General features: G+C 38.4%; 1 protein-coding gene across 11 annotated transcripts in view; it reads right to left on the minus strand.

The window, feature by feature from the left end:
* The window catches only part of kif1aa (kinesin family member 1Aa), a 67,133-nt gene that overhangs the window by 24,651 nt on the left and 19,358 nt on the right, over window positions 1-23,124 (minus strand). For 2 of the 11 annotated variants that reach the window (XM_053683661.1, XM_053683662.1), the window contains exons 8-30: window positions 22,913-22,990; window positions 22,384-22,449; window positions 22,272-22,289; window positions 21,755-21,833; window positions 21,590-21,668; window positions 19,874-20,016; window positions 17,327-17,371; window positions 13,270-13,472; window positions 12,778-12,857; window positions 11,899-11,974; window positions 10,564-10,643; window positions 10,301-10,407; window positions 9,502-9,579; window positions 8,870-9,050; window positions 8,702-8,774; window positions 8,486-8,576; window positions 7,809-7,957; window positions 7,275-7,453; window positions 6,370-6,507; window positions 5,091-5,390; window positions 2,255-2,373; window positions 1,899-1,984; window positions 360-495 (exon numbers count right to left, since the gene is read on the minus strand). In XM_053683661.1, the coding sequence (XP_053539636.1) occupies window positions 360-495; window positions 1,899-1,984; window positions 2,255-2,373; window positions 5,091-5,390; window positions 6,370-6,507; window positions 7,275-7,453; window positions 7,809-7,957; window positions 8,486-8,576; window positions 8,702-8,774; window positions 8,870-9,050; window positions 9,502-9,579; window positions 10,301-10,407; window positions 10,564-10,643; window positions 11,899-11,974; window positions 12,778-12,857; window positions 13,270-13,472; window positions 17,327-17,371; window positions 19,874-20,016; window positions 21,590-21,668; window positions 21,755-21,833; window positions 22,272-22,289; window positions 22,384-22,449; window positions 22,913-22,990 (2,584 nt within the window). The remainder of the gene's footprint in view (window positions 1-359; window positions 496-1,898; window positions 1,985-2,254; window positions 2,374-5,090; window positions 5,391-6,369; window positions 6,508-7,274; window positions 7,454-7,808; window positions 7,958-8,485; window positions 8,577-8,701; window positions 8,775-8,869; window positions 9,051-9,501; window positions 9,580-10,300; window positions 10,408-10,563; window positions 10,644-11,898; window positions 11,975-12,777; window positions 12,858-13,269; window positions 13,473-17,326; window positions 17,372-19,873; window positions 20,017-21,589; window positions 21,669-21,754; window positions 21,834-22,271; window positions 22,290-22,383; window positions 22,450-22,912; window positions 22,991-23,124) is intronic. The other 9 variants (XM_053683667.1, XM_053683666.1, XM_053683672.1 and 6 more) reach the window with 6 other exon arrangements.

Genomic DNA, 23,124 nt, shown 5'->3' on the forward strand with positions numbered 1-23,124 from the left:
TTATTAAAGGTAGGCACACTTGAATGGGTTAAACCTATTAAGTCTACAGACAAAAGACTCACAGTGCTAGTATTAATTAAAACATAAATATAAATATATGGTGCACTTCTGGCCCTTTCCGATTAGATTATATATAGATTGTTTCATTAAAATATTTTTTTTTTTTCTCATTTCTTCTATTAACATAATGTATACCTATTCTTGGCTAAATTTTTACATTTGAACGTATTTAAGTTATTGAAGTCATGAAGTCATTTGACTGGTAGTGTATACTGTATGTCCCAAGTTAAATAGCAGATTTACTGAAATTGGTGAGCATTCAAACCACTTTTCAGCTGCTTGGCTACTTCATTCATTACCTGCACAGGTGTTGTTGTTGACTTCATCAGCAGATGGCACCATCTCTGCATTCTGTCCCTCACCCTCCACGATCCGCAGCTCCTCCTGGGAAAGTCCAGAGCGGGAGAGACCGTCTGGGCAGGACTCTGATTGGAACTAAGAAAAATATATAACAGGAAAAGCTTGTTTATGTTCTCCTTAACACATATAATCCAACAGACACACACACATACACATATACTATATATGGTTTAATATACAATCAAAAGAGGTGGTACATGGGTTAGGTCAAAGGTTTGCTATATATATATATATATATATATATATATATATATATATATATATATATATATATATATATATAGGTGCATCTCAAAAAATTAAATGTCGTGGAAAAGTTAAATTTTTTTCTGTAATTTAATTAAAAAAGTGGAACTGTCATATATTCTAGATTCATTACACACAAAGTGAAATATTTGAAGCCTTTTTTGTTTTAATCTTGATAATTACAGCTTATAGCTCATGGAAATCAAAAATATTAGATCTTCTGAAAAGTATGTTCATTTAGGCACTCAATACTTGGACGGGGATCCTTTTGCATGAATTACTGCATCAATGCGGCGTGGCATGGATGCAATCAGCCTGTGACACTAATGAGGTGTTATGGAAGCCCAGGTTGCTTTGATGGCAGCCTTCAGCTCGTCTGTATTGTTGGGTCTGGTGTCTCATAGATTCTCTATGGAGTTCAGGTCTGGTGATTTGGCTGGCCAATCAAGCACAGTAATACCATGATCAGCAAACCAGTTAGTAGAAGTTTTGGCACTGTGGGACCTTGATTTCCAAATGAAATGCATATTTTACTTTCATCTTCCCCATGATTGTGGTTGTGTGTACTGAACCAGACTGAGATTAAAGGCTCAGGAAACCTTTGCAGGTGTTTTCAGTTAATTAGCTGATTAGAGCTCTTCTCAGGTTGACATTTCTGTATTATAAATTCTTTTTTCGAATATTCTGAGATACTGGATTTTTGATTTCCATGAGCTGTAAGCTGTAATCATCAAGATTAAAACAAAAAAAATGCTTTAAATATTTCACTTTATGTGTAATGATCTAGAATATATGAAAGTTCCACTTTTTTATTATTATTAAATCACAGAAAAATATAAACTTTTCCGCAATATTATACTTTTTTCAGATGCACCTGTATTGCATAACCCATTACCAGTACTTTTTGATCTCAGAGTATGCTTTTAGCCAGAACAGAAGAAAAAGCATGCATTTCCTGTGGATCTCCAAGAACTTGAGATCAGCGTCTCCTCCTAACGTATCAAAAAAATCTCTCAGATGGCCAAATACAGTCTTGGAGTGCCAGAAACCAGTGAGGTCAGCTCTAATGCATTTACTAAACCTAGTATTTAAACATTTCTCACTTAATTGTGCTGAATTCTAGCAAGTCAGTTCCAGAACTGCATACTTGGTCTTCGAATCTTACCCCTAAATCTGACTGTTCTAAAACCAATCACACTGCTTAATCGCATTGTTGATTTCTTTAGCTTTACCTTTTCAAACTGCTGGTCCTCAAAGGAGATCTTGGCTGTTCCAGACTGCCGCACACCTGAGCCATAATCAGGTGCCTCCTCATCAGCTGGAGGAAAAACCAGAGAGCCTTCACTTCACTTCTTCATGAAGTCACACATACCCTGTCCTTTAGATTGACCAATTGCAGGCCTACAGTACACATCCTTATCATCACTTACAAAAATTATGTTGGCCCATAGTTAGTACAAAATCTTGAGAGAAACAATCTTGTTGTACCATCTTATTATCCTCATTATTGTGTTACTAAACATGGGGTACCTTTTTAAAAATATATTTAGCATTTTTTTTATGTCAGAATTTAGGGTCCCAATCTTACCTGATATTGCCTGCACTGCTACACGCAGGAAACCCTTGACCTCACCCTTCTCGCTCACAATGGCTACTCGATGTACCAGTGGCACAGGGTACAGCAGATTACTCAGATATACAAAGGCCCTGGAGAAGAAGAGAGGCATGAGATGAGGGGAATGCAAGAAATGCATTTTGCGATCGAAGACTGACATTTCGATACAATGGACAAACACAACACAGAGCTACAAAGCAACCAAACAAGCAGGGACTGCAGTGGCCACTGACATGACTGCCCCTCAGTGGAAACCTTAAATAAACTGCTTAACTTTCTGTCTGAAACAAGCATGTATGCCTTTTGTAAGGTTTAAGTCTTTTGGTGGGTTTAAGGAGCATGGACTAGGAATACCTCTAAGCTCTTCATATCATGTTGGTCAGAATAGACATGAATGTACTTGCATTGGTCCACAAGTGAGTACAAATTTGAAACTGTGTGTATGTGTGGTGCTTCTTAGGACAGTAATCAGGGCTTCTCAGACTGTAAGTCAAATTTCTTTCACGGTAAGCCACCTGTCTAAAACTCTGATCTCTGAATCAGTGTCACTACCAAACCAAAATCGAAGACAGATCAAAATAACAGTAAATGAGTCTGGACTTAATGTGAATAGACTTAATAATGAATAACATTTGCTGAAAACAGTTTGATGTTCTTTGATTCATCAATCTTTAATGTTATACTTGTGGTTGTAAATCAACTTTTGGTTTCTTCAGTTCTATTGCTTGCCACCTTCAAGGTTACTTCCAGGTAAACTCATTTAAGGATACCATTATGTTCCTTTATGTTTAAATACCTTACATTCACTTTTTACATTCAAAACTACAGTAAAGTACATAAAAGTACAAAAGATACCCTTGAAGCAATGGTGCAATTGAAGCCTACAGGTCGTTTGTTGTTGTTGTTTTTGTTGTTGTTTTAGATCTATGCATGGTCAAAACGGGATTTCCTATCATCCTATAGAGGGTAGACATTTAATGGAAAAGGAGTGGTCAGCAAAGGCAAGATTGGTGAGGTGCAAAGAAGGCATGCTCTGAACAAAAAGGAATGGTCAGCAAAAGCAAAAAGGCATGCTCTGGCTCTGAACAAAAAAAAACCACACACACAAAAGATTGACTCAAAGATTAAGGAGGAAAATAAACAATACCAAGCATTGCTTAGTTTAAACAAACACTTGCCAGCCCTGAGATTAGTGTGACATCCAGATAAGAACAATAAGAAGCAATACTCTCACTTTCACAGATGTGTGACATGACAAGAGCAGCTGACTTCAAAAAGGAAAAGAAATGAGCATGAGCCAGTCCAGTAATCCAAGGTCTCCGTGTCCAACCTCACAAAAAGAGCGAATTGAAATAAATGCTGTGGCATGCCTTGAAGAGACAGCTGTTCTAGAAACCAGCTCTTTCATCTTGAGATATGGGAGACATCCTGAATTACCGCCATATTAGAGAAACCAGTTATCAAGTGATTGGACGTATTATTTGATCCCATTCATCGGAAGTCCATGCTATGTATAGGAAAATCTGAGCCTGTTTGTTTCTCTGTTAGGCAAACAATCTGATATATCTATGCAAAGGATTCAGAGTGACTGGCAAAATTGACCTATTAAGGATAAATAGGTTCTGCTGTACAGAATTTAGCATGAAGTACTTAATTCATCCAAAGCAATTTCATGCACTGCTTCTCTTTGGGGTTTAACAATGCATTATAAACACAATTTTCCCTGTGAAGGAATTTATCACAGATTTATTTGAAATGTGTTCCAAGCTATGCATTTAATATAGTTTAGATGAAAGTCAAAATGTATGGGAATGACAGAAGACAGGTTTAAAGCCCCCAAATGTCTACCAAATACAAGGAGAAAAAGATGTGTTCAGGCTTCAGTGTGGATTTGTATAGATAAAGAGGAGCTAATATTGTTATATTGTTCTCTCCCTGTGAGATGATGTGATCCTGCCTGACTTGGTTTAGGAAGATCTTTTCCAACCTGATTTAGCATCAGCTGTCACATACCACCAGTGCAATCCTCTGCTGTGATTATAAAGTATAAACCATTATTTGTGTTATTTAGTACATTCATTTGTCACATTAATAGGAACACCTGTACACCTGCTCATTTATGCAGTTATCCAATCAGCCAATCATGTGGCATCAGCATAATGCAAGCAATCATGTAGATACAGGTCAAGAGCTTCAGTTAATGTTCACATCAAACATCAGAATCTAATGTTTGATGTGAACATTAACTGAAGCTTTTGACCTGTATCTGCATAATTTTTTTCTTTGCGCTACTGCCACATGATTGGCTGATTAGATAACAGCAAGAATGTGCAGGCGTACAGGTGTTCTTAATAAAGTGGATGGTGAGTGTATTTGAACTATGAGTTGTGTGTTTTTATAACACTGGGTTGTGTATTATGTAGGAAATAAAACATGACAGGGCATGCTGTTATGGAAAAATCATCAACAGACTGGTGATTTAATGCTATTATCACCCTGAAGCTGATTATTTTCCAATTACAGTATGTCTCAAAGTGTTTTATTTCACTTATACCACAGGATATACCACTTCTACTACTATTGTCCGAGCCATGATGTTATAGAAAGTTAATCAATACCATTTGAACAATCAGATTTGCGATTCAACAGCCCTGTGGTATAATATTCTTTAGTTGATTTTGTATGTGTTACAATCGTCTGTTTGCATGTGCAGGTTATATTGGAGATCTGTACAAGAAAACAGATGTCCTGTGTCTCAGTGTGAAAGAGCTAGTTTCCTTTCCCAGCATGCTCCTGAAACCTCACCAACCTTCCCACTACACTGAACAAAGGACTGCGGTCATAAAACGGGTCCTCCGCCTCGCCGGAGTTTCTGCAAAGCCCCTTCTCATCATCCTTATAAACGTCATCGTCTTCATCACCGAGCTCAGAACACAGCTCATCCGACAAGAGCTCATCTGTGAAGTCGTCCAGCTCTGCCCCGAGCCCCCTGCAGTGCCGTGACTGGATGAGCTCGGTGGGTTCAGTGGTCTCGGTGGGATCAGAGAGGGTCGGGGAGGAGATGGGGTCTTTCGCTTGCTCACTAAGGCATGAGGTGAATAGTAGGTTGCTGGTGTAGCCAAAGACATGGGAGCCCAGTTAGTATGGTAACCCTGTTAGTTAGTATTCACGTAAGGGTCAACCTGATTCAGTTGTTCGGTTTTTGAGTAGACTTAAACATGTTTCATTCTGACAGGGTTACCGATAGCACACCTTGCAGAACAGAATTGTTTCATCTTCCTCTAACTGAGATTTTGATTACTCTTCAGTAAGGAGAGATGTAAGGAACATGCTCTGTGTCACACATTTTAACCCTTTAAATCCCCAGAAGCTGTCATTAGATCCAGATCCATTCCTCACTCTAATAAATACATACTTTTCTCATTAGGTTAACTATAGTTACTAAATCATTTATAATAGTTACTGAGAGAGAGATATATGTTATGATGAATAATTGAATAAAAAGACAACAGTTTAAGGATTGAGATAATACTGAAAAGAAAACTAAACAGTTTTTTATCTATTTTGGAGATGTGTATATACTGCTGAAAGTGCTAGAAGCCTAAACTGGCTCATCACAAGCATACCCTCTTACTAGTGAAACACAAATTCTGCAGTGTAACGAGCATTATTAACACTAGCCATGGCAATACATCAATCTTACTGATAAAACAAAGTTCCATAAGGATCTTTTAACTCATATTACAATACTTCCATTCATGTTGGATATCTATAATATTTTTTTCAATTTTATAAGGGGACAGAGACCCTGTTTGTTAAATATATATTCTATATTTCTTGATCTGCCTTGATGCAAGGGCAATTCGTGCTGCTGCATGATTACAGTGTTTCTCAAAATTCCTGGGGGCTCCAAGCTAAACATTTCTGTGTTTTTTCTTAGCACACGGCTAAATCAAGTTTTTCCACAAGTAAATCAATGTGTCACTTCAGGAAAGAACACAGAGATGTGTGGTACATGCCTGGGACTGGGGCTGAGATGAACATACACTGCATGCTTTACAGCACATCTGCACCATGTGACCACTCACCTCCCAACCAGGCGGAACCAAGGGAAGCGGTCGTAGAAAGGGTCTCCTCCTGTCAGCACACTGTCACACTCCTCTGTGGCACTGCTGGGAACCTCTGCAGCTCGGTCATACATCTCCCTCATCAGGTCCAAACGCTGCCTGCAGGGGGCATCATTACATACGTTATCATTTCTTCACGTTCAGTGTGTGACTGCATGCCACTGTCTGTTACATCAACTTTGGTATACAGGGTATACAGTGTTCCAGAAGTCTCCATACATATGGGGAATTAAGACTTTTTAGTCAAATGCCTACAAAACATTTTTCATACTTAGTTTATATTATATATTTTTTTCAGATAGCCTTTAAGAATGCCTTTGACAAAAGAAGAATGTATCTAAATCATTCTCATGGCTGTATCGGGAAGCTGTCATAAGGTTGCAATGGGCATGCAATTACACAAGATGTGTTAACACAAGTTCATCATGAGTGGGAGAGACAATGCCACATGTAGGGGATGTTTTGTAAATAATTTCCCCTATGTATGGGGACTTTGGGGACACCCTTAGATATAAAACATTACACAAAAAAAGTTGCAGCATGAAATATACTTTTACCATTTACAAAAACACATGGTAGAAGTTTAAAGAAACAATTTTTCTTAAAAATACTGTATATGAGTATAATATATGATATACAACATATTGTAATATTATAATCTTCTTGTTCTAGTCTAATTGTTCCTCCCTGATGCATTTCTGTCCTTATGCTGGACCCAGAAAATCACAATAAGCCAGTTGAAATATTTCTCTTGTTTCTTAAAAACAACAACAAACAAAATATAATGAAAGACATTTCATCAATGCTCATAAAATATGCTACAGTATAGTCATACTCATAGTCATGTGAAATGTTATGGCACATACCTGAGCTTCTCCAGGGTCCAGTAATGCGTGGCTCCATTTTTCTGGTCCTGCACCTCCACAGCCACAATGGTGCGGGGAAATGGGCTTTTCTCACGCTCTTTATTCACATCGGAAGGCAGTAAGTCAGGAGGAAGCGGAGAGTACAGTGTGTCGGTCAGCAACACAAACTGAAACTGCACCTGTGAGCAGACATCATGATATATTTGCAAATATTCTGGCCATGAACTGACAGTGCATGGCATAAATATGATGCATATACAATACTGATGAAGCCTCTATATTCGCTTTGAATGACCAATAATAGACAATTTAATACCCTGGGTGATTAAAGACCTTGTTACAATACTGTGTTTGTTAAACTCTGATTTCTATGAAGGCTTGATTGAGTATCCATGCTTCATCAAGCTATTTAAATGCTGCAATACTCCATGAAAGAAAGAGCTGATGTTTTTACATACTTTCTCTGTAGCTACTTACTTTAAACCTTATTGTTAGTTATCATTAACCATACATGACTGAAAATAAAGCTCCCACCTTCTTTTTGAGCTCCACACTAATGGCATTGGCCTCTTTGAGGAAGATGGCATTGCCCCAGAGAAGGTCTCTGAGAGAGGTAAACTGGTAACACCTCCACTTTCTGAAAGCCCACATCGCCAGCTCGGTCTCCCTCTCAGTCCATTGCACTGTGGATAATAAAGTTTCAGACGCAGGCACACAGTTAAAAAATATTAACTATTTGTTATTGACACAGCCAAACAATGATACAATGATAGGCGGCCAGATATCTGGACACCTCACCATCAAACCCATACGTGGGCTTTCCCTAAACTGTTGCCACAAAGTTTGAAGCAGATAATTGTCTACAATGTCTTAGCATGCTCTGGCATTAAGATTTCTCTTTGGAACTAAGAGGCTCAAACCTGTTGGACTTGACAATGCCCCTGTGCACAAAGTGAGATCCATAAAGATATGGTGTGCCATATCTATGGAGTGGGGATTTGCCAAAATCCAGCAACAGCCATGCTCCAAACTCTAGTGGAAAGCCTTCCCAGAAGAGTGGAGGTTATTATAACAGCAAAAGGGGGACTAAATCTGCAATGGGATGTTCAACAAGCACATATGGGTGTGATTGGTCAGGTGTCCACATACTTTTAGCAATATTGTCTAGAAGTGTATGCGATTCTTGTCTCAAAATTAAGGTTAGAGCCCACCTTCCTCGTCAGGTTCATATTCTTCCTCTGCTGCTTCAGGATAGTAACGATCAACCTGCTTTTGCAAGGCCTCCAACTTGCTCTCATAATCCTGAAAAGGTAGTAAATACAGTTCCATGCATTTCTAACATACAGATTTACCATTAGGTTTGAAGGGCATCTTTATGTGTTTATCAGTGTTTGTTCGATCAAATTTTAGTGAAATGTGTTTCTCACTAGTCTCTGTTGCTCCAGAAGATTATTGACCTCCTCCCTCTCTTTGCGGTACTGGTCCTCCAGCTCCTGAAGTCTAACCACACACAGGAAAAGATACACAGATGCAGCGTTAATAATTAAAAATCGGTCTGTCCCTGTTACCCCACCCCCCTTCTTGCAGAGTCCTACCTCTGGTCCATCTCCTGTTTCATGTCAATGCCCTGTTTCTCTAGCAGCTCTCTCTGAGCGAAGGCCCAGTCCACAGGCTCAGCCGGTGTCTCGGCACATGGAGTCCTCTCCCGCTCCTGCCTCGCCTGCTCCGGGTGGTTGAAGCGGAACACATGGCTCTTCCCCAAGATGATGCGGTTCCCTGTAAAACCAAACAATGAAAAATTATTTTTTTTTAAAGTAAACAAAACAAGAAAGTCTGTATATAAATAAAACCATCTTGATTATTTACTCTTGTCACTTGTTGAACTGCAGGATTGTATATGCGCAGCAATCAAGCCTTCTTTCATTTAATTCTATAATTCTGTATAGTATAATGATATTCAATTTAACTTGGAAGTGAAATGGTTTGAGAAAATAGACTTCCTCTACAGTCATTTGAACTTAAATGTCATTACTTAATTACATAGCTGAACTAAGCAGTTTAAAAGGCACAAAGAAGTCACTTTTGTTAATTCAAATAACTCCAGGCAGCTGGATTCTATAAATAATAAAAGTAAGAAATGTAAAATTCTCACAGTAAAGCTACCATCTTGTGTTGCATCCCTTTAAAAAGCAAACAACGGTTAAGGAAATAAAGCATGGAGACACACCAGATTTGAGGACAGTGGGCTCTGTCACTTTCTTCCCATTGACGTAGGTCTCAGCGCCTTCACTCGGCTCCAGAATGACTGTTGGATAAAGCACAGTTAAACTATAATAAATGCTCTTTTTATAAGGAAAAACATTTCTATGTTTCCTGAGGAAGTATAGCATAACATTTTGGGGTTTTTGGTTCTTTATTTGAAACTTGAGCAACCATATGGATCATTTGTTTCCTTACATGTATATGTCACATAAGTGGTCAAAAACCAAAAATGACATTGACACTTAAAGAAGATAATAATACAGCCGATGAACGAGATGTATCCATGTTATGGCAGAGGTTAAATGCCTTTGCAGGCTCCACATTACTTGTAAATTTCTTTGCTACATTACAGTTCTCATTGTTACTCACAGTATCCAGCAATAAATGTAACAGAATAGTTTTTTTCTATAACGGTATAGAAAACTTCCTGATTTTGGATATTAGAGACTTAGATAGCCGATGATACCATGAAGCTACTTGGTTGCCATATTGCTGATTCACAACTTAATTTCATAACTGACTTCTTAAATGATGTTGCACATATTAAATTCTGGCAATGAACTACAATGCTTTTTTCATTAATTATGTCTTGGACTAGCCTGTTAACAGATAAAGTGAAAAGATTCCCTTTTAGTTCCTTTGGTTTATGTTATATACACACATGGCAACATTTAATCACAGTAATACCTATCTTGATGTGCAATGTGTATAAAGTATGTAAACCCTCATTTATATGTTTGAGTGCATGAGTAAGCATTGTTCACCTTCTCCCATAGGTCCTGCACTGCTAGTGAAAATACAGTGCTCGTCCTTTATGAAGTGTCCACTGAGGACAATGTCCTGCCTTGTCATTGCATCCTCTCTTCCCACCCTGAGCAAACACAGAACAACGGAGAATAGAAACAGCAAGAGAGGATATACATAAGCTGCATTGTAGTCAAATATCAAGGAGCTCAGACAGCTTGGGTCGGTTAACACAAGAACGATGTTACAAACTTCAGGAGAAAATCATGAACACTGCACCAACCTGGTGATTCCATCTTTAATATAGTAAAGGAGACATTCAGACATCAGAGGATCTTCATTCAAGTTCACCAGATGAGGAGTCTAAACCATTACGCAAAAATACATTATTAATGTCCTGTAACATACCACAATATTACCTTGAAATTAAGTAGAAAAAGGGTGTAGGGCATAGAGGGATCTTTTAATGGGCCAGTTATAAAACACCCCTAACAGCCATTGTTGGGTGGTTTTATGAAAATCATCAATGAACTAGCATATTTGTAACTTTCAGACTATTTCAGTCTATTTATTTGTATTTTTAATGAGTGTGTCCATAAACTACACAATAGCTGTCACTACAATTGATAAAAATGTCAGCTGTTGTGTTTGGTTTGTGTGTGTGGCAATAGATCAAGTCAATTAATCTAAATATTAATAGCAGACAGCTATCTGACTATTACCTAAATATACTATATGTCTAACTAGAGAGCTGAGGTCAGGACAGCTGGTAAAAATCTCCGATTACTAAACAAACAACACTTACAATGCAAGATGCTACACAACAATTCTTTAAAGGTAGATGTGTGTAACTACATGGTTGGTTTGTTCCATTTGGATTCTAACAAGTACTCTAAAGAATAATAATGTTATAATTATACAAGTAATAATACTGTGAATCACCTACATATCAAAATGGTAAGCTCCTCAATAAAGAAGTATATAAGGTTTTGCCTTGTTCTTTTTTCTCGTCTCATGAAACCAAATAAATGAGTCAGAACAGAGGCTATCGTAAAGTATTTGTAAAGTAATGAGATTATATTTTTATACTCAGAATTTGCAATCAGTGATGAATAACACTGTTAACAATACACAGGAAAAGGTGCATGCAAAAAACTGAGAAATCCAACCCCAAACATAACCAAGAAATTCTGAAAAATCATACAAGACTACATATAGGCTAGAGTTCTCATTTTAAACTATTACAGTCACTGTAACATGAAAATACTAGCGTGAATATTACTCTAAATTAAATAAGACATACAAGGATCTAAATATAGTGCGATATCGCAGTAAGGAAAGTGGAACACTAGGATAGTTTCAGTAGAAATGAACACTCAGGAATCAATCACAGGCTTTCCATAGCACTCTGTAACCAACCTCATTGGGGGAGAACAAGCCAACAGAGTCTATAAAGATGGCCTGAGGTTTTCTCGTTTCTGCTGGCTTCAAAAGGATGAATGGGAACGCAATCATTTGGTGACTCCATTGTCTAAATCAATAACTTACTGTGTTATAGTGAATATCCATATGTGTATGATATTAAACCATGACATTGATGTCACATGACTCTTTATACCTTTTTGGGTGAAAAGACGCCAACAGTGCCTCCATCTTCCCTCATGGCTACACCCATCTCAGCAAGCAGGGCCTCTCTGAAAAACAGCAGTTATGTTTCACAATACAGAGTCCACAGTTGACAATTTGCTTGGAACTTTCTGCACTTGTTGTGCTGCTGTGGATGCCACTTAGATACCCTAAATTGTCTGCACTTACATACTGTAGCACTTTTTTTTACCTTAACAGTTCTACAAAGCACTTTACACTGTTTCTCAATCACCCATTCACACACACACACACACACACACACACACACACACACACAATCAGACACTCACACACCAATGGTAGCAGAGCTGCCATGCAAGGCACTATCTTGCCATCGGGAGCAACTTGAGTCAGTGTCTTGCCCAAGGACACTTTGGCATGTGGACTCATGTGGGCCAGGAATTGAACCACCAACCCTACTATTAGTGGACAACCCACTCTACCACCTGAGCCAGAGCTGCCTAAAGACTGCACTTCCCAAAAACACTCGAAGACTCACCCTTGCTTCAGTAGATAATCTCACCTGAATACTGTAGATTTGTGCCTTAGAACTGCTGTTGTAATCATAAAAGTGGTTCTGTGCTCATCTGAAAACACTTAGTACTGCTTGGATATTATACTGGTGTAGAAGAATAATGATTTATAATCACACTATCTGATGTCACTCAGTAGGGGATGGGTTCCTTTTTCATTCTGGATCCTTTCAAGGTTTCTTGTCATTTCAGCAAGTTTTTCTTAGCCACTGTAACCTCTGGCTTCCTCATTAGGTATCAAGTCCACATCTGGATTTCTGTAGTGCTATATCAATAAAATTGAATAGAAAATGGATGATGCCACCTGAAAAACTGACCTTTCCATCCTGATGGCCTCGGTACGGCGAAGCTTCTCCTCCCATGTTTCATTGAGCTCAGCAATGATTTTCTCTGTTTCCTATTGATTGGCATCATAAGAGATTTCAAGTCAAAAACTCAGTAATGTTAGGTCATACCAGAACATTAAACAATGAACAGCATTAGAAAGCTTTGAAATAAGGATAAATGTATTCAGAGCATTTGTGGGTCATATTGAAGTGGGGTAGCACTTCAGAGCATGTGACATATTTGAGGGTATAATGAGATACTGAAACTATCAGGACTTATAACTGAATTTCTTTTCTGGTTCTAATTTGTAATCCTAAATGTATGTATATATATATATATACACACACACACACACACACACACACAGAAACACACATATATATATATATATATATATATATATATATATATATATATATATATATATATATATATATATATATATATATATATATATAGGTATGTTGTATTCACTGAGTCACCTTGAGCCTCTCAATGGCCTCTTCACTTCCAGGGCTGAACATGATGCGGTCATGCAGGCTGTTAATGGATCCAGCACGACTGGACAGGACGGAGAGAGAGGGGGAGGGACTCATCCCTGTCATGGCATTGGTCACTGCGGAGAGATCACCCCTTTCATTGACAGCTTGGCCAGTATTGTTATTGTTCTTGTAATCAGAAAAGTCTGTAGGGGGGATTGCCAGGTGGGGTGGGGTGGGGTGGGGTTAAGCGAGGGATGGGGGTCAGAGAGATATGGAAAGAGAAGCAGGCAGAAAAGGGAAAGTTCAGAGAAGGAAAAGTAGAAAAAAAGGACAGAGAGAAATATATATATAGCTTAAAATGAATCTGTCCAAATATAAAATGGCCGGTACGTGTGAGTCGAGGAACCAGAATGTAACACCAGAAGAGGGAGAACAGACAGGTTCTACAGTCACAGCCAAAAAAACAAAACAAAAAGAAAAAGCAGCTCAAGCATAAAGCAGCAAATGTTCACCTGCTGTGCTATGTGTAGTGTGACCTATTAAGCTTCAGCCAAAGCACTGCAATTGGGACATCAATCCATATTCCTTCAGTATTACGTAAGCATACATGCAGATTATTCAATCGTGCTATGCTATATATTCTGTTTCTGTGCATGTTATTCCAGTCATATAGCAATAGTTCCTGTTCCCTTACAGTAAGCCTCATATACTCCAACAATACCCCTCCTGGATGTGCTACATCTTCTAATATATGGTTCATGTTGCTTCTAAAAGCTAGAAACTGTCATTAGGCACTCCACTAGCTCTAATAAAAACCCCATTACTAGCTCCATTATGCTCTGAATAAAATCTATATCCAACACAAGAGCGGAAGCGGTTGCATTAGGGCTGTGAGCCAGCATTTATGTAGCTCATGTGTGAGAAAAATCGTCTCATCCCCACCTTTCAGTCCTAATGTGATGATGATCACGTGTCATAAACCCCACATTAGCATACTGAATAATTACTGCATGTTATTGCACATTATCTGACGTTCTATTAGTGCGACGGTGAATATAATAGAGTAAATGACTGTAAGGATAACGTCCGAGTGACCTGCTGCATAATAAGGGGGCTCGGCTCTCACGGTGCTGCTATGGAAACAAGGAGCGAGCATTCTGTCAGTTATTAAAGAGAGCAGTTACACCAGAAAGGCTAGTGAGAAAAGTAAGCCTCTGAAGTAAAAGCTTGGAAGTATGTGCTATCTGTATGCGAGGGTGGTAATTTGGTTAGGTTTATTTGAAATTAAAGATAAAAGATCATCATTATGGATAATACTCAGTGTAAGACAAACAAAAAACTCAAACACCCCTCTACACACTACATCGTGTGATCACGGACAGTGCCTGGATTCTAGAAATCATGAAAAACAGACAATTGGTAATTTACAACAAAATTCCAAACCACAATTTCCATCTCAACCAATAGTAAATCTGTTAAACAAGCAAGACAAACAGCTGGCAGTGCCATTTAACCAATAACATCCATAGTCTAACCTTCCCTTTAGTAGCATGACTCAGCAGACCATAAGAAGAATGATAAATTGGATTTTCTCACTAGCATGATAATCCTCTGGACCAGTGACCACCAACTGGCAGACCACGGTCCAGATTCAGACTGAGGAAAGAATTTCAGTCAACTGAACCAAGCACTGTAAAACAAGTGACTTGTAGTTTTCTAAACACGAACCAGCTCGACTTCTGTAGCAAATCCTCTGTTGAGATGTATCCAATCACATTGCAGTCATGTAAATTATTGATAAGTTTACTATGAACACTATCTCCTCTCTGTTCCCTTGTTAACACTTTCTTTGTTCCTGTGTTAACACCTTTTTCTCTTTGTTCCTCTGTTAACTCTACCCAATTCTTCCATTGTCTCCACGAATACCATTTACACGCATTTACATACCTCTCGAATAACATTTGCTCGTATTCCTATGACTTCCTGAAAACCATCTATGGAGTTGTTCCTGTCTTACATTGAAATGCTTCCTGTTTTATGCAAGCACGCCCTTCCCCCTAGCCAATCAATAGTTAATCCATTGTCTCTGTTGTGTGTCAAGCATGATATATACTCTGCCTTTCTTCGAATAAATCAGAGATCATGCCATTTGAACTCTGTGTGTCTGTGTGTTATTTGGCAAACTCTCCCAGCTTGGTGCGGGAAGTGTGTAGCGGGGCGAGGGCGCTGTCTTTTTGTGTACTTTCGCTTTCTCTCTTCTTAAGAATTGTAACCCGAAGATTCTCAAATCCTAACAATTATTTCACTGAAGGCAACTCATCAGAGCAAAGACTAGCTATAGAACTAGAAACATTAAATCAAACAGAAAGGGGAAAGTTTTCACACACTTTCATAAATGTTTTATTTTATTTACCCTCTATGGACTGATTATATAACTGTTGACATAGCTAGTCTTACAAAAGTAAAAAATGAAGGTATTTAAATGTTTAACGATCATGGGACAGACAAGTGTGCATTTATTCTCTGCTTCAGTATCTGTTCACTATCCATGGCACTAGTAAAAAAAAAAAAGTGATAACATGAAGCTCCACTACAGAACAAAACGAAACTACTTTTAATTTTCTTAATTACATCCATAATATAATTGTTATTGGTTAAGCATTAAAAGATAAATATTGTCACTCTTCAGTCATATTAGTTGTTTATCTGGACTTTTGTATTGTATGCAAGATATTTTATGTAACCTTTACAAATTTTAACTGAATATCCCTCATCCACAGGCTAAGGACAGGATGGAGGCGGTATAGCCATAACTGAAGCTGCAGGTTGCATAAAACAGACGGATCACAAATTCACAGGATATGCACTATCACTCAATCACACATCAGCGATAAAGCTCTCCCAAGTCTTCAGTGAGATGAGCTTGTATTTATGATTAGTTTATATAAAAAGAATATACCATTGTGTGTGGTTTTTTTCCCACAATCAAAATTAAAACATCTCTTTTACAATAACATTTCCTAGATTTTATTCCATGAAGAGATGAGTGGATGAGTGAGACCAAATAAACTCTGCAAAGCAACAATCTTCTTGTTCAGCATGACAAGCCCAAAAAGAGAAGCAACAAAAGAAAATGGCAGAGAGAGTAAGAGAGAAAACACAGCCCTGCAGCACCAGTGTACACAAAGCACAGACAGCTTGTGCTTTAGCATTAAACACCGAACCAGCAAACAGGCTCCGATAAAAATGGAACAGTCAGACAGTCAAATAGTCTTGTTTTCAATGGTATAATCCATTAAACAAGAGTTTAGGTGATATTTTGCTGCACAGTTTAGAGATACTGAACTGTTTTATTCCAGATGTTCTGTACGGACCTCCAATTTAACCAGAACAACGTGGTGGATGACTGGATTTTCACCTTCTGTGAGTCACTAATGTAGTGTTGCTATGGCAGTAATGAGCTGAGCCAGCAAAATGAATAAACATCTTTACTCTGAGTCAGTCAATATGCTGATAAATTGACGCAGACAAAGTGATGTGACTGGACACTTCTTCTAACCTTTCACCCTCTGAAAACGCTTTGGTGGTAAATATGATGACAACATTTTACAGTACAAATATCCAAATGATTGTTCCTCTTTATTTGGCACTGGATATATCATTAGTCAACCAATCTATTTTGGAAACAGATGAATGCATCATCACCATCTTCACCAACAGTGACTTACACAAACTTGTTAAAATTTTGATAAACAGCAGTATTGTATTTAAGTTAAGTGTATGGACTTTGACAACCTGGTTGCTAGTCTACACATGCATCTACTGTTCATAAACTAACTGAACCCAACCAAGCCAACATTCAGCTGACATAGCATGAGCACGGTTATGTGACTGCTTCATTTTGTTATTAAAACCCCAGAAAAGCCCCTGGTGCTGCAGAGATTTGCCACATCCAGGAAAGCTGCTAAAAGCACAGGAAATAGAAAGAGAGAGAGAGAGAGAGAGAGAGAGAGAGAGAGAGAGAGAGAGAGAGAGAGAGAGAGCCAAGGAAACACACATTTCAAATCCAAACCAGCATTGTCATCAACTGGACCACGATATGCTAAAAGAGAGAGCGACAACGGAAAACAACAGAGTGAGAAGAATAAATAAGGAGAGAATATTAAATGAAATAAGGAGAGGGAAAGAGAAAAGAGAGATGAGACTCATTTAAATAACACAAGGCCAGAGAAATACAGGCATCTCAAAGTTCACAACTTCTAAAAGACTGTAAACATTGATGGCTGATTTCAAAATGCTCTGTTCTAGAAACTTTTAGAACTGTGGAGATTACAAGAGGAGAGATGAAGGAGAAGTAAATAGAGGAGTGACTGCAGAGAAAAGGGGAGAGTAAGTGTATGTGTGAGTGTGTGTGTGAGTGTGTGTGTGAGTGAGTGAGTGAGTGAGTGAGTGAGTGAGTGAGTGGGTCACATATTTGAATTGACATTTTTCGCACGAGTCTGTGTGAAAAATGGGCATATACATAAGTTATTTTATGCCTCTTATTCTGCCCAATTTAATTTGGGTGTAACACTAATGCACAACATATCTATATATAATATAAAAACATTTTCTTTAACACATTTGATCTAATTTAGCATTACACATTTTTGCCAAATAGATCAGCCAACATGTGTTTAGAGTCTGAAAATGATTTCTTTAGTTTTGAGCAGGAACTATAAGGCTAATGTAGCTAACAGTAATGGACCTCTATGTCACCCAAAATGTTTCCTGTAAACACACGCCCAAAAACCATGTATTTGCTTTAAATATCAGTGGTTCTCCATGCATCTAATTTCATCCATCCATCCATTTTCCATACCGCTTTTCCTACACAGAGACACAGGGGAGACTGGAGCCTATCCCAGGGAACTTGAGGCACAAAGTGGGGTGCCAACTCATCGCAGGGCACAATCACACATATCTTAACAAACTATGGACAATTTTTGGAAATGGCAATCAGCTTACAGTGCATGTCTTTGGACTAAGGGAGGGTATCAAGCAGTGGTAGCTACCATGTTGGACTACTGATCATAAAGTGGTGAGTTCAAATCCCAGTACTGCCAAGCTGCCACTGCTGGTCCCTTGAGCAAGGCCCTTAACCCTCAACTACGCACTTGTATTACTGAGATAAATGTAAGTCACTCTGGCTAAGAGCATCTGCCAAATGCCATAAATGTAAACGCACTAAGAGGAAACCCCTGAAGCATGGAGAGAACATGCAAACAAAGGGTGGAGGTGAGATTCAGACCCCCAACCCTGGAGGTGTGAGTGTACTAACCACAAAGCCACCATGTTCCCTAAATGCACCCAATTTCATTTTTTAAAGAGGTCATTATTATAAGATCATTATAGTAATTATAAGGCAAAGTCTGTATTCACAGTATTTACAGCACATAATTCGCACAATTCTTTCAAACTTGAAACAACCTGTGATGTTGGGCATGGTCAAGCACCACTTGTGAATGGACACACATGTGTGTGATTTATGACGCCTTTTATACACCATGTGTCACTGTGAGAACCGGTGTTGAACAGCAAAGTGACATCTTTGGACAGCATCTTGCTGAGCTGGTGTGTGTGGATTTAGAATTGTTTTTCCTTTAAGCTGTAATATTTCAGTTGAAAAGGTTGCCGTACTGAAAAGCGCAGACAGAAGCCCTAAAATAAACTTAACTCTCACACCTGCTGAGTCCTCATTTCCCCTTCATGTCGACCAGGGGGCAACACAAACTCTACACTGCATTCAGCTTTTTCAGTAAGAACTGGCGACATCTACAGGAGCCTAAGAAACTGTTAGTGACGCAAAATGGACTACGAGAATGACACACAAAAGACATCTGATGTGTGGTTAAATTGATAGGTCTGTAGATAGCTGTGTATTTTCTATGTCCAAATCCAGGTGCAAACAGGGTAACCATGGCAACCAGCATTAACTCAAGAAAGTAATCCATAGTAATTGCCAGTATAAAGAAACTTAAGTGATGCAAGATGAAAAATTGCTGTGTGAACATGGAGTCTAACGCCTCCTTACATTTGCGGCATTTGGCAATCAGCCTTAATGAGAGCGACTTACATTCATTGCAATTATATAACTGAACAGTTGAAAGTTAAGGGGCTTGCTCAAGGACTCAACAGTGGCAGCTTGTTAGTGCTGGGATTTGAACTCATAAACGTCCAATCAAAGATCAACATGTGAACCACTGAGCTACAGCCTTGTCATCTTGCACAGAGTGCCACACAATCAAGAGAGGATAAAGTGATTCTGGTGGTCACAGATGGCAACCAAGTAATTATCGTTTATGTCATTCTGACTTTTAATTCACATCAGCAAGTCTGTGTGACATTACTGACAATCTGGTTGCAGTTTGAGACTAAACATTTATGGGAAAGTTGTCTTGGACTTACATTACTTGTTAGCTACATTAACCTTGTAGCTTGAATAATGAACACCAAAGGTTGACATTTGGGGTTATTTTTCACTGAACCATCCTCTATAAGCATTTTTACACATCTTTTATCTAAAAACATAAATGTGTCGAGCAGAAAGAGTAGAAAGCCTTACTTTCAATGATGTCACCCAAGCCCTGGGCATAGAGGAGCTCTTTCAGGCGTGACACCTCATCCTTCAGCTCACGCACCAGCCGGTTGTTGGGGTCCTCATTAATGACAGCGTTACAGCGGATCTGCTTGGCCCTGTCTGCGTACCTGATTCAGAAACCATGCAGGCCAAAGTCATCACAGAACATCATGAACAGTGTAGTCATGGATATTGGAGCATGTGTTAGTGTTCATATGGTGCATGAGTAGTGGAGCAGCAGTCTGTAGGGTGCCTAATACATGGATCATAAATAATTAACACTGTTTTGGCAAGTACTTAATACGTGACATGATGGCATAAGATGGTAAAATTAATTGTTCATATCTCACAGACACACACATTCCTTGAGGGCTCAGTTTTTTTGCAGCACAATTGGAAGGGTGTTTGAAGAGTGAAGTTACTGAGGGATCTGAATTCATCGCTACATGCTGTGAGTAGCTGCGATTATCATTCAACACCTTAACCATATTAATAAACTCAATAGAGAGAGTGTGAGAATGTGAGTGTGCATCTATGTGTGTGTGTGTCTGTGTGAATGTGTGTGTGTGTGTGTGTGTGTGTGTGTGTGTGTGTGTGTGTGTGTGTGTGTGTGTGTGTGTGTGTAAGAGGCAGAAAGCAAGAGGTGGTACAGACATTGGAAATAGATTACACAATAAAAAGCTTTGATCAGACAGGAAGCTCAAATCCTTTTTTTTTTTCCGCATTACCAATTTAAGCAGTAAGGAGTTTTTTTTCTTAGTGGCTAAAAATGCATGAAATGTGACCTTTTTTCCAATCAGATTTAAGCCACATTTCACATTTACAATCTGAACAATAGGAACTTGTGTTTTAATCATTTGGTGCACAATGCTTATTGATGGAAGATATTTGTGAAAACACCAACATACTGTAAGATAAAAACCAGTATGTCAGAAAAGGACCAGTTACTGTATGTAAATAAAGAAAACTTTGTATAAATGTAGTGCCCACTGTAAGTGCAGCAATAATAAAGGCAATAATGGCAGTCTGGAAGAACAAATTTTTTATTTTTTTGTACTATTTTTATGTTTTAGATGTTTTTATGTTCATTTTTGTATTACTAAATACACAATATATATGCATAAATGGGCAAAAAATGTTATTGTTTAGGATCCCATGTTCTACTATTAATCACCTTTCTAACTTTTGCCTGACCCACACTACTCCAAAACACGCTTGTGTTATTACTATGGTGCCCAATAAATATGTGGTCAAATGTGATTACAATGGGCAGCACGGTGCAGGAAGGGTACCTCACAGCTCCAGGTTAGATCCTTAACTTGGGTTAATCTCTGTGTTGTGTTTCACATCTTCTTACAGATTCACTGGTTCTCTCGCATCCCCTAAGAACATACCAGGAGCTGGATTGGCTACTCTAAATTGCCCATAGGTGTGAATGTATGTGTACCCATTCAAGGTGTATTCTCGCTTTTGGCCCAGTATTCCCAGGATAACCTCTGTGACCTTGACCAGGTGAAGCAGCTACTTCAGGTGAATAAATGTGACTATGGTCCAAGCAGACATATTGGTTTTGGTTGCTTGTAATTTGTGATGCAGGTTCATATAAAAAAATAATAATAATAAAAATAAAAATAAATCAGATTTGCCCTGCTGTTCAGAAACTTAGGACTAATATTAAGATAGAGAGCTGGACTGTGACACCTGAGTGTGCTGAGAGTCTCGTCATAGTTGATGTCTGCAGGACTGAGAGCAGCTACCATGGCAGTGCGAGAATTTCCACCTGCACCAAGGGAAAGGTCAAAAGGTCAATATCAGTATAAACCTGAAGTTCAATTTGGTGCAACTATTGATACAAATGACACATACCTAAATTTTCTCGAAGCAACCATGTAAGTACAGAATCTCTGTATGGGATAAAATTTTCCACCTTCTTTTTCTTCTTGTTCTGTATATAAGAACGGTCATGAATAATATGGCTAAAAATTAAATTTACTCAATTTTCCACCTACCCCAAATGTAGTCAATCATGCAAGACATATTTGGTGTCTGAAGTTTGACCGAAGGAAGAACTGAATCCCACTTCAAGATGGCTGATTTTTTATTGCTGATTTAGAGATGTGACATACTTTTGTCATCACATGTATAGTGCAGCATCAGAAACAACTTTAGCATGTCACTTTAAGAATAGCGAACAAAGTTTAACATATCTGCTATGATTTATACGTGGAGCCCAACGCTAAAATAACTTCTTAGATAATTTATTTTTTGTTGGTCGCTAAATTACAAAACTTGACTTTGGCAGACTGACTACATTTGAGATAAGTAGATTTTATTCAAACTTTTAACCAAAAGCTTCGTCTTCACTGGTAGAACATCCTCATACCTTGTTTGATCCAGAATCCTAAGAAAATGAGAAATCAGAACATTTATTTGAACTTCATTCTCTGGAAATGATACACAGTGTAATACACGGTAATGCAAAAAGCAATACGTACCACCTCAGCCAATGCTGAAATGACTTTCCCTAGTGTGGTGAGGGATTTGTTTATGTTTGCTCCCTCCTGGAACAGAGGAAAAGAACAGTTTCGTGAAATATCTTGTTAAGAAAAGTCCAAGAAGAAGCTGGGCCATTGAGTAAGCTTGGAGTGCTCACTTTCAGCATTAATACACAATATAATTTTGCTGTATCTTAAACTAGAATCTCAGACACATCACTGTGCAATGCTTATGAAGCTGAAAACATGAAAAAAGGAAGAAAAGGCAATGAAAAGTAACTTGAATACCGTAAACCTGAGTTTATAATGGCTATATTGGCACCTATGACAGGTGAATCGTTGTTTACCAAGATTGTGGGTTATGGGATATAATATAGAAGGTTATAGAGGAAAACAGAATAAAAGACTGCTAGGCACTAAGCAAGCCTAAACAAGCGATATAGATAGATATGATTGGGAGACAATAGACAATAGGAAAACAGACAATATTCAGGAAAGAGGTGGATGGTAAAAAAGCAGATGTTGTCACCTTGAGCCGAGTGCCTTTGGCTCCAGTGGAGTCTGCTCTTTCACTGCCAGCTAAATCCACCAGACTGACCTTGCTGACCTATTTGAAAAAGAGATACAGAGAGACAAAAAGTTATACATATAAAGATGTATGAATATACATAATATGTGCTGAACTCTAACACAAGATGCTCATGTCTTCTTGACCTGAAACAGCAGCCTCAATGTCAAACA

The sequence above is a fragment of the Ictalurus punctatus genome, chromosome 11 (assembly GCF_001660625.3).
Source record: "Ictalurus punctatus breed USDA103 chromosome 11, Coco_2.0, whole genome shotgun sequence".
Taxonomy (NCBI): Eukaryota; Metazoa; Chordata; class Actinopteri; order Siluriformes; family Ictaluridae; genus Ictalurus; species Ictalurus punctatus.